Here is a 14,134-nt window from a genome sequence, read left to right as displayed (position 1 = left end):
AGTAAGCTTTGTTTTTTTTATTAATGTTTGTGTTCAAAATATAGAAAAACAAAAGGTTATGCTTAAAATATATGTGTTATTTTATTTTTAGTACTAATGTTTACAGAATTGTGCTTTAATTTTATATAAATATTGATTATAAATAATTACACATTATATTTCACAATTATAAATTAAAAAGAGAAAATCTTATTTTATGATTTTTTTTTCTATTCAATATGTATGACAAAAAATACAAATACTATTACAAAGAAAAATTATTGTTTTACAAAATATAAAAATAAAAAGAAAATATATAATTTAAATAAATATTTTAACATTGATATTTACAATTAAAAAAAAGTAAAGTTTATACTTTTGTAAGTGATCTTATTTGTAATTATGGATAAAATTATTTTTCCTTTGCAATTTTTGACATTACATTGTCATTTTTTTCAGTTTCCATACTTTTTCTCTTAGCCGATTCTGCAGACCCTTTCTTCAACCAAGAAGCCATAAAACTACTAGAGTTGTTTTTTTTCTCTTCACTGTACATAATAGAATTAGTAAATCAATAGTCTAGCATGTCACTTGACAGGATTAAAAGGTCATAATTCGAATAGAGAAAAGTTAATTGTACTGTTCTATATACATTTATATACATACATGGGCTTTTTTTCTTTTCTGCAATCTTCATTTTTACATAATACATTGTTTACAAGAGTTGAGACTGTATGCCAATTTAAATCACCATCTGATAATGTTAATTTATTTAATTTGTCAACAACTTCATCTATTGTTAATTTTTCATTCAACCAAATCTGTAACAAAAAAAAGAAATAAATAAATAAATCCATTGTAATATTAATTTATCTTGAAAAATATTTAAACATATAATATAAATAAAATAAAAGAAATTTTTTTCAATATAAATATAATATAATATCTTCATTTTCTTACCTGTGAATCTTGTTCTTTGTTTAAAAAAATGGGTACACGATTATGTAACCAAGAAAGTATACTATTTGATTCAGTTGTAATTATTGTACAACTGTATATTATTTTTCCCTAAAATATAATTTATTTCTATAGTTGTATATTTATATTCTACACATAAACTTAATACATTGAATTACTTCTCCAGTTTTAAACGTATTAAAAATTCCTGCCATCTTTAAAAGTTTAAATCCTTTCCAACCAGTTTCTTCAGACCATTCATCTTTCCATGTCGAAAAATCATCTGCTCTTACTCCTTTCTCTTGAGTAGCATAAATATAATATGGTTGTTTAGATTCTTTTTTGGTTTTTCCAGCTTTCCATTCGTAATAACCTTCACAAAGCACAATGCATCTTTGTCCTTTACGAAGTGGTGTTCCGTATAATTTGGAATTTTTAATATTTTCTAAACGCGCGTTATGTGTTGACAAATTATGTTTTCTGTAATCTCCCTAAAAATTAAAAAAATTTTTTTTCCCTAAATTATCAATTATTGTTATCAAGTAAGAAAATATAATAAATATGTTTACATTTGAATAAATATTCTTTGTGTCAATTTGTCGAAATTAAACTGATAATTACAATGAGCGTATCCCTATTCATGAAATATCATTTAATTTAATCTTGTAAATACTGACCTCGTGCCAAGGGGGAATCATACTCCACATCATAGCACAAAGAACTTGTTCGTCCTCTTTGCCAAAGTGTAAGCCGGAAATAATGCAAGGAAGAGCATCTTTAGGTCCGATATTAGTAGATGGAATATATTCGATGTCAGTTTTGGTCCATGATGTTGTGCGTCGTTTGCCAGTTGCATCCTTGTAATCACAAGCGCGACATAAACTATCTGGATTTAAAGAACTGTGAAATTATTAGTAAGTTTTCTTTATTATTAGAGGATTATGATATTTTTGTATTATGAATTAATTATTGAAATTATACGATAAAATTACTTACCAAGCTGCTCGACCACACATGTTTCTCGCGCCACTCTATCCATTTGAATGTACTAATGCCACCTACGCTGGATTATTATCCGGCGGGAATTTGTAAATATTTAAAAATATTTATATAAATATAAAAAAAGGAAGTATATATATAGCAAAATTTTATTCTATTTATAAGAAAATGAATGAAATTCTTCAATAGCGAAAAATATCTTTGTGAAAGATAATTTTATTATTATTAATATTATTATTAATTTTATTATTATTAATTTTAAGGATATATAAACAAAAAAAATATTATTCTATTTTAGAACAAAGAAAGATAAAATTATTATAGAACAAAGAAAAATTGTGAAATTAGCGTCATCTTTGTAATACCGCAAATGACTCAACATAGACAAAGAGAGCAAATAAAAAAAAATATTTGTTTGAAAAACAAAATAGGGTAAGGACTATTAGCGCCATCTCTTGAAGATCAAAGACACTTCTTTAAAAAAGAATAAAGTGAGATAAGAATTGAAAACTCGTGCCATCTCTTAACCGCTTTTAAAAAGATTTTTTGGATATTTTGGACAAGAGATGGCGCACTATAATCAATTCTTATTCTATTTCTATTCTTTTTTTGTTATTTTTTTTCATTTGCGAGTTTCATTTGCGGCATTCTGAAAATAATATTGATTTCAATATTTTTATTGAAATCTTCCCATCTACTATTCTTATTATAATATTATACTTTTGAATACTTCTTGTTTATTTTATATATAACATATTCATAAGATTCTAAAAAATGAAAAAAAGGATAGTTTCTTTGCATAATCGTTCCACAAAAATAGTATATATTTTATTTAATGTTATTTTTAAAAATTCTAAGATTCACAATTTTTTTTTACGATTGATTCGATTGAGATAATAAAATAAATGATAAAATAGAAAATAACGTATTAATCGATAAAGCTCATAGATATGAAATTTGTCTTTATTCACTGTACATTTTCTTACATACAAAAAGTGCAATGCCTTTAAAAATTGGTCACAATAATTGACTTAATTGCGCACAGAATATCCATTCATGTACACAAGCATTTCACGATTATATATATGAAAATAAAATAATTTCTTTACAATTTACAATGTTATATACAACTTGTGTTCATAGTTATTCTAAACTTAATACTTTGTTGCACTGTAGAATTATCAAAAAATAGTGGAAATCTTTTTTTATTTGCGTTCATTCGTTCAATATTTTTGCACGCGTAAATAACAACGAACGTCGATTTCAACATCTTTTCTAATCTTGTTAAAGAACAACAATATATAAATTACAAAATATCGAATTACAAGTATGACAATTCATTCTTAGCACCGTTTCATGTCTATAATTAACATTAATTACACCATATAAGCAAACTCTCTTTTCTCTTTACAATTATAAAATATTTCACGCATCAAGTGAATTTTTATACATTATCTTTAAAATCGGCTAGATTTATATTACATTAGTGGCAAGAAACATCACATCACAAAAATAGAAATCGTGCGTTTCTGTCAGGAACGTTGTTGATGTAACAAAATCTTAATATATCATTGGCGTGATTACCATCACGCTCTTTCCATTCTCTCAACTTTTTTAAATTATCTGACGTGTATTTCCGTTATATTTCCTGTCGTTTCGTAACGATGCATCTGATTTTAATCGATCGGTAAGAAACCTTTACGCAACACGAGTTTCAACACGGTTAATCACAATTTTTGCGCCGCTCTTTATTCATAAATTATATCGATAAACTTCCACATCTATGAATGAGAGGCTCGTTAGAAAAATGACGCGAGATTCTTTTCCAAGATAAGTGCAAACACGATAAACAATTTACATATTATTCATAAGTTTCATTTATGCAGGAAATTTTTTAATTTTAATATCTCTTCTGATATTTTTCAATTTATCCTTTTTAAAACGATTCTTTTAAACTAAAGACTTTGTTACTTTTTTCCCGAGTCTCTTAAACATATACAAAGCGTCAAAATGTGAAAGTTTTATAAGAATCTGTCCGTACAAATCTTGATATTGCCTAATTCCATCATAACTCGCGTTAATCTCTCTCTCGACGCGAAAGAATGGGAAATCCATCGTTTCGACCGAGGACGATCGATCGAAATTCCTCGGTCCTCCACATCGGATAAATTTTCAAACGAAACGACACGCGATACGACGAAACCAGTCGATGAACAATTTAACCGGGCAGAGTTAAGGGTTTCATTCCACTTAACATTTTTCCATTGTGGGAACTCTCCTCGGGCAACGAGGAACGCTGCCGTTTCACCGGTAATGCGAAAAATGCATAGGAATTAGCGGGTTGGCGGTATGCGCGCACGCGGGGATAAGAATATTTTTCGGTGGCGGAGCGACGACAAAGGTATTCGGGCGTAAACACTCCCGTCCATAAGTCACCGGACACTCGCACAATACAAATGAACGTTGGGATTGCAACGAGCCACGTTCACGTTATTTGTAAGCAAATCTTTACATTTTAACGATACTAATATAAATATATCTTTATACGAAACTACGCAATTACATTAGATATACGATTTTACAATTAATATAGACGAAAGAAACAAGTTTACAAATTTGAATTATTAATTTGTTAGCTGTGTTTTAAAAATGTTGCAAATTGTGTGGAGGAAAAATGAAGGAACGGTGAGTACGTACGCAGTTAACAGATTAATAGATCGATAAATTTATGCGTTTAAAGTCAACAGATATCCGGTGACTTTTAACCAGGAGCGTTCGATCGCATAAAATCGACGAAAGGAAGAGGCGAAAGTGTGCGGATCGCCAACACGTATCTCAATATCTCGCCGTTCGATCTTTCTCGGCTCGGTTGCCTCGCTATATTTACATGTATAATTTACATATCCCGTAGCAGGGGCGAAGATGGTGCGCGCTCCTCCACCACCTTCTCCTCCTCGTTCCACGGCCAAGTTCCACGTCGATCCAGAAATTTCGCCGAATTTTTTTTCTCTTTTTATTATAAAAATAATATTTCTTCCAAGAATTTCGAGACTCTCCTCGCCGAGTAAACGAGTGGAGTAAACTTTGCATTTTAGAAAATGGAACGTAGACGGAGATTTCTTTCATTTTATATTAATTCGTCTTATCGTCATTTTTCTTATCATTCTCTTTTTTTTTTTTTTCTTGCATTGGCGTTTTATTAAAAATACTATATACACTTTAGACGCTTTCGATTAAAAAGAAAATTGATTCACACAATTTTACACGAAATTCTAACGAAAGTGGTAGAATGTCTGAGAATATAACCGAGAATATAAATTTCTTGGCGAATCTGAAAACGCGAAAAGATGCGGAAGATCCTTTTGTCGGGGAAGAAAGCGGAACCTTAATTAAGCGTGGGCACCAAACGAATTCCATAAAATTCCGTTCTCGTTCGCGTAACGATAAGAAACCAGCGATCGGACAGCGCGCCTCGTTCGTGGGATTTTTTTCGTGGCGGAATAATGCGCGCCAGCCACCCCACCGGCTCTCGCTCTCTTTCCCTCTCTCTCCCTCTCCCTATCGCCATTGTGACCGCGGGGGCGCAATTAATTATTGCAAGTTGCATCGTTGCATCTGTTGTTGCGCGGACCCCTCCTGTGTTAAAGAGGAGAGCCGCCAACGATTTTTCGGCCGTTCAACGAAGCGTTGCCATTCTTTGTCGCACTGGTAATTTACGGGCACGCGGCACTTTCGCGTAATTTACGTCGATTTATCCGGGGTTGAACCAAAATGGCCGAAGAATTTCATTCCTCGATTCCCTTTTCAAAATATTTATTATGCATTTATTATACGATCCGTGTTTTAAATAAGGAGAATTAGTTGTGAGTAATATTTGAAAATTTGTAATAATAGTTATAATGGATCTTTTTCTAGAATTCTTTCGAATTTTTTTGACATGAATGCATAATAGATCAGAGTTATCTAAGGAGAAAATTTGTAATAATAGTTATGCAATGGATTAGAATTTTTTGAGAGTCCATAGTAGATCAAGCTTATCCAGAGAAAATTTGAAAATTTAATTTAATTTAAGAGTTACAACAGAATCTCTTTATCCAAAGAGAGTTTGAAAATGAATTTGTATAATAATTACAATGAATTGGAATTTTTTGAGAGTCCATAGTGGATCAAAGTTATCTCTTTATCCAAGAAAAGTTTGAAAATTTGTAATAATAGTTACAATGAATTTTTTGAAAATTCCATAGTGGATCAGAGTTATTCAAGAAGAGTTTGAAAATTTATAATAATAGTTATACAATGGATTAGAATTTTTTGAGAGTCCATGGTGGAGCAGAGTTATCTAAGAGTTTAAAAATTTGTAATAATAGTTGTACAATGGATTAGAATTTTTTGAAAGTTCCATAGTAGATCAAAGTTATTTCCTTATCCAAGGAGAGTTTGAAAATTTGTAATAATAGTTACAATGGATTAGAATTTTTTGAGAATTCATGGTGGATCAAAGTTATCCAAGGAGAGTTTAAAAATTTATAATAATAGTTATATAATGGATTAGAATTTTTTGAGAGTCCATAGTAGATCAGAGTTACTTCCTTATCCAAGGAGAGTTTGAAAATTTGTAATAATAGTTACAATGGATTAGAATTTTTTGAGAGTCCATAATGGATCAGAATTACCCAAGGAGAATTTTAAAAATTTATAATAATAGTTATACAATGAATTAGAATTTTTTGAAAGTTCATAGTGGATCAGAGTTACCCAAGGAGAGTTTAAAAATTTAATAATAAGAGTTACAAAATTACAGAATTCTTTCAAATTTCTCAAGAGCCTATAATGAATCGCGACGATCAAAATTTTCCTCCTCTTCTTTATACCTTATTTATGCCGAATGAATGAATTATTTAAACTTCGGCGGTGAATCGAAATTGGAGATTTACGTGGGATTTAAAGAAGGGGATTGTTGGAAGGTGATTGCGACAAGGTGGGTGCGCAGGTGAGATACGAACGAAAGACGTAAAACGCGGGGAATCCGTTGGGCGGGGAACGTCTCCACCGGTTCGTGTTCTGTCGAAGGAACAATCGAGGCTGTCCGAGGGGAAGGTAATTAAGAGGACACGACGGCGTCGATTAAACGAGTCCTGCCGAATCGGGTGAAACGAATTAATTCCAGCGTCGAACGAGGATCGAAGATAAACGAGGATCGAACCTGACGGCGGATACCTTGTATTTAACGATTCAGTGACGAGCACCGATTTATCTCGTTAAATATTCACACGTACCATTCGTACGAGATACATTTTTAAAAATCCCCTCGGATAAAAATTTCCCTTCCCTTTTCTCTCTTATCGGAAACAGAATTTTCGAAAAATTGCTCGAAATTTTTCTTCTTCTCGCTTTCGTCGCGTCCGCCAACCAATCTCGAAGACATCGACCGGGGTACTTGTTATGGCACTACCGTTTCGCCGTGAATCTCATCGTCGAGGAATTCCCTTTCCCTGGCGTTCCCTGGCAAACCTAACCTCGCAATCTAATCTCCGATACTCGATTCGCAACATCTCCTACGATCTTAATATAATGTCCTGAGTCGTTGGGATTGTCATCTTGGTCTCAAAAAGCGCGTTCAGTCTTCTTCTTCTTCTTCTTCTTCTTTTTCTCGAGGAAAGAAAGATAAATATAAGAAAAACACGCTCGCTCGCTCTAATTCTTTTGAAGAAATTTGGTTCTAAATATAGTCGGATGGTACCGAGGTCTCGTTTATCGCCGCCAATCGATACTGAGGCGTTTCCAGGCCTCCCCCTTGCTGGTTCAGGTGGAGATTCGTGTTGGCTCCGGAGGCTGGTGCGGCCGCCGGTGGCATCTGTTGATTCGCCGAATTCGAGCTCAGGTCGCTGTAGTAGGCGCTGCTCGGCGCGCTGCTCAACGTCGGCCCATCCGGTTCCGCGTCGCTTCCTGTGTACGCGGTGTTTTGGTAGGAGGGGTGGTCCCCGTTCCTGCTACCCACGCGTAGCTCCTGAGGATGATGATGGTGATGATTGTGGTGGTGGTGGTGGTGATGGTGGTGGTGATGCTGCATCTGACCAGGCGGGACTGGCGTCGACGGCCCGTTCTCGTACATCTCGTAATCCGGTTCTTGTAACCTTTATAATATAAAAAAGATCGCGTTACGGCTGCTCAATCTCCAGAAACTCGATCGATTGCACGAGTTTTCATTCTATCGATGCATCGGGTAACGATCGGTCATTTTCGAGCGACGGATAGTGTTCCAAGGAACGATAAAATGGAAGAAATCAAGCTTGGTTTCCAACTAATAATTAACTTGAATTTATGTCCGATAACGCTTCACTTTTTAAAGCTATTATTTATATTTGAAATGCATATTGATAGTATTAATTAAATGCATGAAATGGTAATATAATATATAAATTCTAGAGGTTTCCCTTCGTCCACGTTCCACGCTTGATAGACTTGTTCTTCGCGTGAAATTGAGAAGATTGGTGGGGGGGAAACAAGTTTGCGAAGATAGCAAATAATATTTAATAATTAGAAAGAAAAGAATCGAAGGGGAGGGGGTATCGAAATTATCGAATGGCAGATGAATCGAGGAGGATGAAAAGGAAGATGGCGTAAATTAATTTACCTTTTACTGTGGCGCGTACGAAGCGTGTCCCTCTGCAGAGATCCGTCCCCGTTGCTACCGCCGTAATGACGATGTAACCTCGCGGCGTCGAGCTCGTGGTACTCGTCGTCCTGGCCGCCGGAAGTTGTACCGTACGTCGAGCTTCCTCTCATTTGTAGCTGGAGATCGCTCGCGTAGCTCGCGGCCTGAGAGTCCAGCTCTGCGTATAGAGCCTCGTCGGTTTGCATGTGGGTGTAGTGGTTCTCCACGGGGAGATTCATCGCTCGTCTGTGTTGCGGAAGCGACAGAGGCGTCGTCACGACTCCCGGTGTACCGCCGCCGCGTCGCGAGCCTAACCACGACCACACATTGTGCCCTTGAATCACATCACACCACATCCATAAAACTCGCGCAACACTCGTTTCCTTTCTGTGCCAATTATCCACCATCCCTATCGCGTTTCAAAAACTTTAAACTGAATTCCAAACGGCACAAGGATAAGTATATCGTTCGTTGGTGAGAAAGAAGTCTCGCCCGTTTTCACGTATGTAAACCTCGATGCATTAACGTAGAATTCAGAATATTTTAAAGTATCGATGCTATATAGAACATTTTTTTACTTCTCGTAATATGATAATTAAGATTTGTTAACGATAATTTTTCAGCTTCCAATCTTGGATAATTATAATATACATATAACTGTAGCTCTTTTATTACTATGTGTGGTGTTAGAATTGTTAACAAAACGTCTGAAGTGGAGATAGGTGGTCCTAGCGAAGACTTCTTTCCAATAGTGAGCAGTAGGTAATCCAGTCGATAACTATCGATCTCTATTTTACCTTGTAACGGATGTATTTAAGGAGATACGTACCAGGACTAGGAGCGACATCGTGATAAGGTGGCAGCTTGTCGAGTTCGAGAGGCGGTCGATCGGGTATAACCGCCACTCCACCTCCAGCTCCTCCTCCGCTACCCGGGCCACTGGTTTCTTGAGCGTTCGTATCGTCCACGCCGACGTTGCAACAATTCGCTGGAAAAAAAAAATATATATATATATATTATCCCACGCGAGGCTTGGAAAATCCGTTGAACGAGAATTGTATGCTCGAGTTTCATCGTGGAGTGGGGTCGAATCGAAAACGAAGCTCGTCAAGTGCCAGGTGAGGTTGGACAGAATCCTGTTACGTTACTCACGTATATAGGCTCACGTGCATAGATATATATTACCTCCTGTATACAAGGACCCGAATCACCGCATTATGACACGAAACTTAGAGAGAGAGGAGGGGGGAGGGAAAAAAGCGGCTGTTTTCTGTATGGCCTCATTGTGCGCCCGTCATCGTGCTGTCATGGCGCTTATAGAAGCGAGGTTTGGGATGGATTGAGAAGCACGGTGGGAGAAAGAGAAACGGAGAGGAATGGGTGGGAAGAGGAGGGAAATAGAAAGAAAGGAATTCGGAATTGATAGATCAGACGTACCGGCTCATGCTCGTGTGTAAACGGACATGGAAGAAAAACGAGATTATGGGAAATATCCTGTCCTGTAACTCGCGATGGATCGTTGTCCGGGGGTTTTCGTCGTCTCGAACGGAACGTCGTGTGGAACGTCCTGTCACTTGAAGCCAGAGGAGATAGAGAAGAAGACTGGTTCTCGTTTATCGCCGTGCCCTTACACCAGCGGCGTGCACGCGTGTAACGAGTATAATCTCTTCTCCCGTGCCTCGTCTAGACTCTATTTTCTTCCGAGAAGCTACAGCTACAGCGAGGATAATTGCTCACGGAATGAAGAGCAGAGTGACGTGCAGAGCCGCGTACGGGCGAAACTTTAACTTTTCCTTTTTTTTTCCAACTTACCGTCCGTGGATATTTATAACGAGCCGTTATACCATAATTTACATAATTAGCATCTGTGCACGAGATTATTCGGTAATGGGAGACGCGAATTTTCTCGCGTATTTTCTGTTCGATAGAGAATTATAACGTTTTCATCGATCGAAAAAGGGAGGACGGGAGAAGAATAAAAAGAAGAAAAAGGATTTGTCTTGGATCAAAAATTATTCGTTTACAAATGGAAGAAGGATTTCAATTGCCGATCACCCTTCTCCCTAATCAACCTTCCATTCATTACGTGCCACTCTTACGAGATACTTCATCATGCGAAAAAGGAGGATAAACGCGACTTCATTTGCGCCCGAGTGAAGCTAGAATGGAATTCCGAACGCAATCGATTACGGGACGAGTCGTCGGTTGGTAATCGCGTTATTTATCGTGAAACACGACTCCGTTCGCCTGCAATTTAACATTGAACGGCAAGCGTTAAGCCGTTTATATCGATATATCGCAAATAAGGTGGTGTCGATTTATCGGTTCTCGCGTAACATGGTACGCGTAGATTTCGCCCCTTCCAGTTCATAATCCAAAGATCCAAAGACGTCGCAAAAATTTCTCCTTCCTCTTTATCCACGAACCTATAACGCCAAACTATACGTGCTCGATTTCATCGGTGATTAACACATCCATTTGGCGAGGTAACCGGATCCAGGTCTCTCTCTTCCAGGCTGTCACTTCCAACTTCGATCTTCTTCTGGATGCGTTAACCCGCGTGATTTACCGGATTGGACGGTTATTGGAATATTAATTGGTCGACATTGGATGCGAGGAGGGGCGTCACAGCGGGAGGGAGGGAAAAGAGGAAGAAAGCTCGTAATATATACTCGTTTTCTCGTGTGCGTGCTCGTTATTACGTGGCCGAAGATACACAATTTTCGTTTGATGTTCTTTCCTTGGCAGTTCACGTGTCAAACAAAATTTTCATCGATGCGAGATTTTTCTTTGAGCACGCGACCGTTCGAATCGGTTTATTTATTTATTTTTTTCTCGGCTGAAAAGACGGTGGAGAATATTTTTTTCGACGGATACGAAGAGTCGATTAAAGCGAATCGCCATTGCGTCTTTTTTTTTTTTTTTGCGTAATAGCCAGTTTCAGCTCCGTCCATTAACGCCTCCCTTGTCCCCTTGCCGATTCGTGCCGATTACGTACGGCTGTACGCTTCAACGATGTTTTCCATTAATTCGTTTTCTTTTCCCCTTTTCCTTTTTTCTCCCCCGCCTCCTCTGTGAAATTGGTCGCCGCGCAACGCAGTCGCGCGCCGCTAGAAATTCCAATTACATCCATATTCGAGTACACCTATAATTTCATCGTTGGCACGTTTACACGCAGGACAGCTCGTGACTGGCGACGATCGTTGCGGTTTTAACGTAATTAATAGAAACGGACGGAAAGGACAAAAATAGAATCTCTCGGTAGGTAGTAGTATGAGGGAAAACACGTATGCCTTGCCTCCCGTAATTTACTGCCTCCTTAATAGCAAAATTTATGAGACTGCGGCGAAAATTTTTTAAAATTTCAAACATCTCCCCTTATGGAACTCTTTATATACATATAGTATATATATATAGTATATACTTATATATATATATATACACTTCATACTTTCTATTCTAATTATCCTCGATCAAATTAATTCGTATAAGCGTTAATTATGAACCTTAACGATTTCAATGGATCGTAATCGTTATCCGAGAGAAAGGGGGGAGGGGTTCGATCGATATTTGGCGCCACTCGCTGCGGTGTGAAGGCCACTTAAGAAGCAAATGGCGGAGAGAAAGAGATCGGCGGAGGAGGAACGACGAAGGAGTTCGAAGGAGGTTCGGTGAAACGAGTGTCGGATAATTAATTCGGGTGACCCTCGTTGTATCCCCTCGGTGGTGGCGCCCCCTCTCCTTCTATTTGCCCCGATTCCAACCGTTCTCCGTTCATCCGCTGGCAGGGCTTCTTCTCGGACTCCTAGCAGCCGGTTCGCTCGTTGATCGTATCGTGCCGCGGGTGATTTTAAATCAGAAAGTTAATTAGACGCGCTTCACTGTCCTTTATGTCGTTCGTCCGTCGCGTCCTATACCCTTTAACGTGTATGTGTGTATCTATGTGTGTGTATGTGCACGCGAGAGCGGTAGGTAGCTACTCTCTTTCTCTCTCTCTCTCTCTCTCGCTTCGGAATATACCGCTGTGAGCCGACTTTCATTATGCCAACTAATTAAACTCCAATCGGCTCTGACACTCGATGCCACGATTCTACTACGGTCTATGCTTCTCGTTTGCACCGATCGACGCCATGCGTCTCGGTGTCAATCCGGATCTAGTGGGAACTTTTTCTTTGATAAATAGATGATTTATTTTGTCGTATAATCTCCTTTCTTTTTTTTCTATGCTAATAGAATTATATATATATATATATATTTTTTTATTTTTTTTTCTCGTTATAATTTTCTTTATAATAGCTTCATTCCTTTTCTCTTGATCCCTTTTGTCGATCGCGCTACACGTGGCAAGGTTTTCGGAATACAGATAAGGTTTCAAAGAGCGTTCCACAAAGGAGGCACGAAAAGGAATTATTAGAAGGAGGATATCATATTTTAACGACAAGGGAGGGGGGGAGGGAGGATAAAAGGACGGGTGGAACTATGAATTGATATCCCCTGCTTAGGGATTGGAATAATTGCGACTCGTTCGTGAATATGGTCCGTCGGATCGATAATAAGCTATAATTACATTACAGGGGCATTTTGTACTGTCTATTGTATTAATTTTCTACACATGGAAACGCGATTGTCAGGATGCGCGTTATCAAAAATCGGGAATTATATATTTTCTTATTCGTATTGAAATCGTACATACATATTTGGAGACTTACCTCTGCCACCGGCGCTTTTCAATCTGCAACACAGAAAGAGAAAATTTTCCATTAATTCCATCTGGATTGGAATTATCTAATTTTCGAATTAACATCAACTATGAAATCCTCGAATTACTAGATCTAGACAATTTCAAGTTGTTGCTTTAAAAAAATTCACTCGAAAAGCGCGTAGAACGGATATGATTTTTCTCAAAATGATGGGCAAAATTTAATAATTGTTTAGTTACGAATAACCATTTCTATAATTAATTACTCGAAAACAGCTTTACTTTTAACTAGATTTCCTATATAACTTTTTCAGCTTGGATCAACGTCCAATAACTCTGTCTACCGAAAGGAAACGGAATCGTAAGATGGCTCGACGTCTTTGAAAGAACAAAAGTATCGAACAGTTATCACGATTGTCCCCAGTTTCGCAACACCCCTCCCCTCTTTTCCTTCCTCTCTTTCCTCCTCCCGACTTTTTTCCCCTTCGGATTCAAATCGACCGATCTAGTTAGCAACCGGTTCACCCTCCCTCCCCTCCCTCCCCCCCCCCCTTATTATGGGCCCCGATTCCCCCCCCCCCCATTTCGACGCGTTGCGGTGGTAGGTGGTAATTTAACGGGAATCGATCCGAGCTAAACCGCGATCGTTTCGCGGATCTGGCTGATCGCCGATCCGTATCGAGCCTCCATCGTCTCCTCCTCCTCCTCCTCCTCCTCCTCCTTCTTCCTCTTTGCATGGATTTCGAAATCAATCTCACGGAAACGGAGCGCGCAGGTGTTTTACCGTTCTCGTTCTCGTGTTTCGATTCGAAATTCAACCGGATGAATTTCTCCTTCCCCCCCCC

At 37.7% G+C, this 14,134-nt stretch overlaps 2 protein-coding genes across 5 annotated transcripts in view; both read right to left on the bottom strand.

Annotated features, from left to right (window-relative positions):
* Positions 1 to 235: 235 nt before the first annotated feature.
* LOC122710310 (abasic site processing protein HMCES) lies at positions 236 to 2,087 on the bottom strand. The gene is made up of 6 exons (XM_043928063.1): positions 1,933 to 2,087; positions 1,614 to 1,836; positions 1,116 to 1,427; positions 940 to 1,047; positions 646 to 800; positions 236 to 527 (listed from the first exon to the last, which is right to left on the bottom strand). The coding sequence occupies exons 1-6, from the start codon at positions 1,950 to 1,952 to the stop codon at positions 392 to 394; spliced, it is 954 nt and encodes a 317-aa protein (XP_043783998.1). The 5' UTR covers positions 1,953 to 2,087; the 3' UTR covers positions 236 to 391.
* Positions 2,088 to 3,910: 1,823 nt separating this feature from the next.
* LOC122710325 (TSC22 domain family protein 1) overlaps positions 3,911 to 14,134 on the bottom strand; it is a 123,001-nt gene continuing 112,777 nt past the window's right edge. For all 4 annotated transcript variants that reach the window (XM_043928093.1, XM_043928091.1, XM_043928092.1 and 1 more), the window contains exons 4-7: positions 13,300 to 13,322; positions 9,420 to 9,578; positions 8,570 to 8,924; positions 3,911 to 8,069 (exon numbers count right to left, since the gene is read on the bottom strand). In XM_043928093.1, coding sequence (XP_043784028.1) covers positions 7,655 to 8,069; positions 8,570 to 8,924; positions 9,420 to 9,578; positions 13,300 to 13,322 — 952 coding nt within the window. In that variant the 3' untranslated portion in view covers positions 3,911 to 7,654. The remainder of the gene's footprint in view (positions 8,070 to 8,569; positions 8,925 to 9,419; positions 9,579 to 13,299; positions 13,323 to 14,134) is intronic.

The sequence above is a fragment of the Apis laboriosa genome, unplaced genomic scaffold (assembly GCF_014066325.1).
Source record: "Apis laboriosa isolate Shangri-la unplaced genomic scaffold, ASM1406632v1 scaffold14551_cov152, whole genome shotgun sequence".
NCBI lineage: Eukaryota > Metazoa > Arthropoda > Insecta > Hymenoptera > Apidae > Apis > Apis laboriosa.
Note: the sequence above shows the minus strand (reverse complement) of the source record. Positions and strands in the feature narration are given on the sequence as shown.

Coding starts and splice junctions, on each gene's coding strand:
- LOC122710310 (XM_043928063.1), bottom strand. CDS start 1,952: ATGTGTGGTCGAGCAGCTTG. Junction 1,048..1,115: donor ATACGTTTAAAACTGGAGAA/GTAATTCAATGT, acceptor ATTATATTTTAG/GGAAAAATAATATACAGTTG. Junction 801..939: donor ACAAAGAACAAGATTCACAG/GTAAGAAAATGA, acceptor TTTTTGTTACAG/ATTTGGTTGAATGAAAAATT.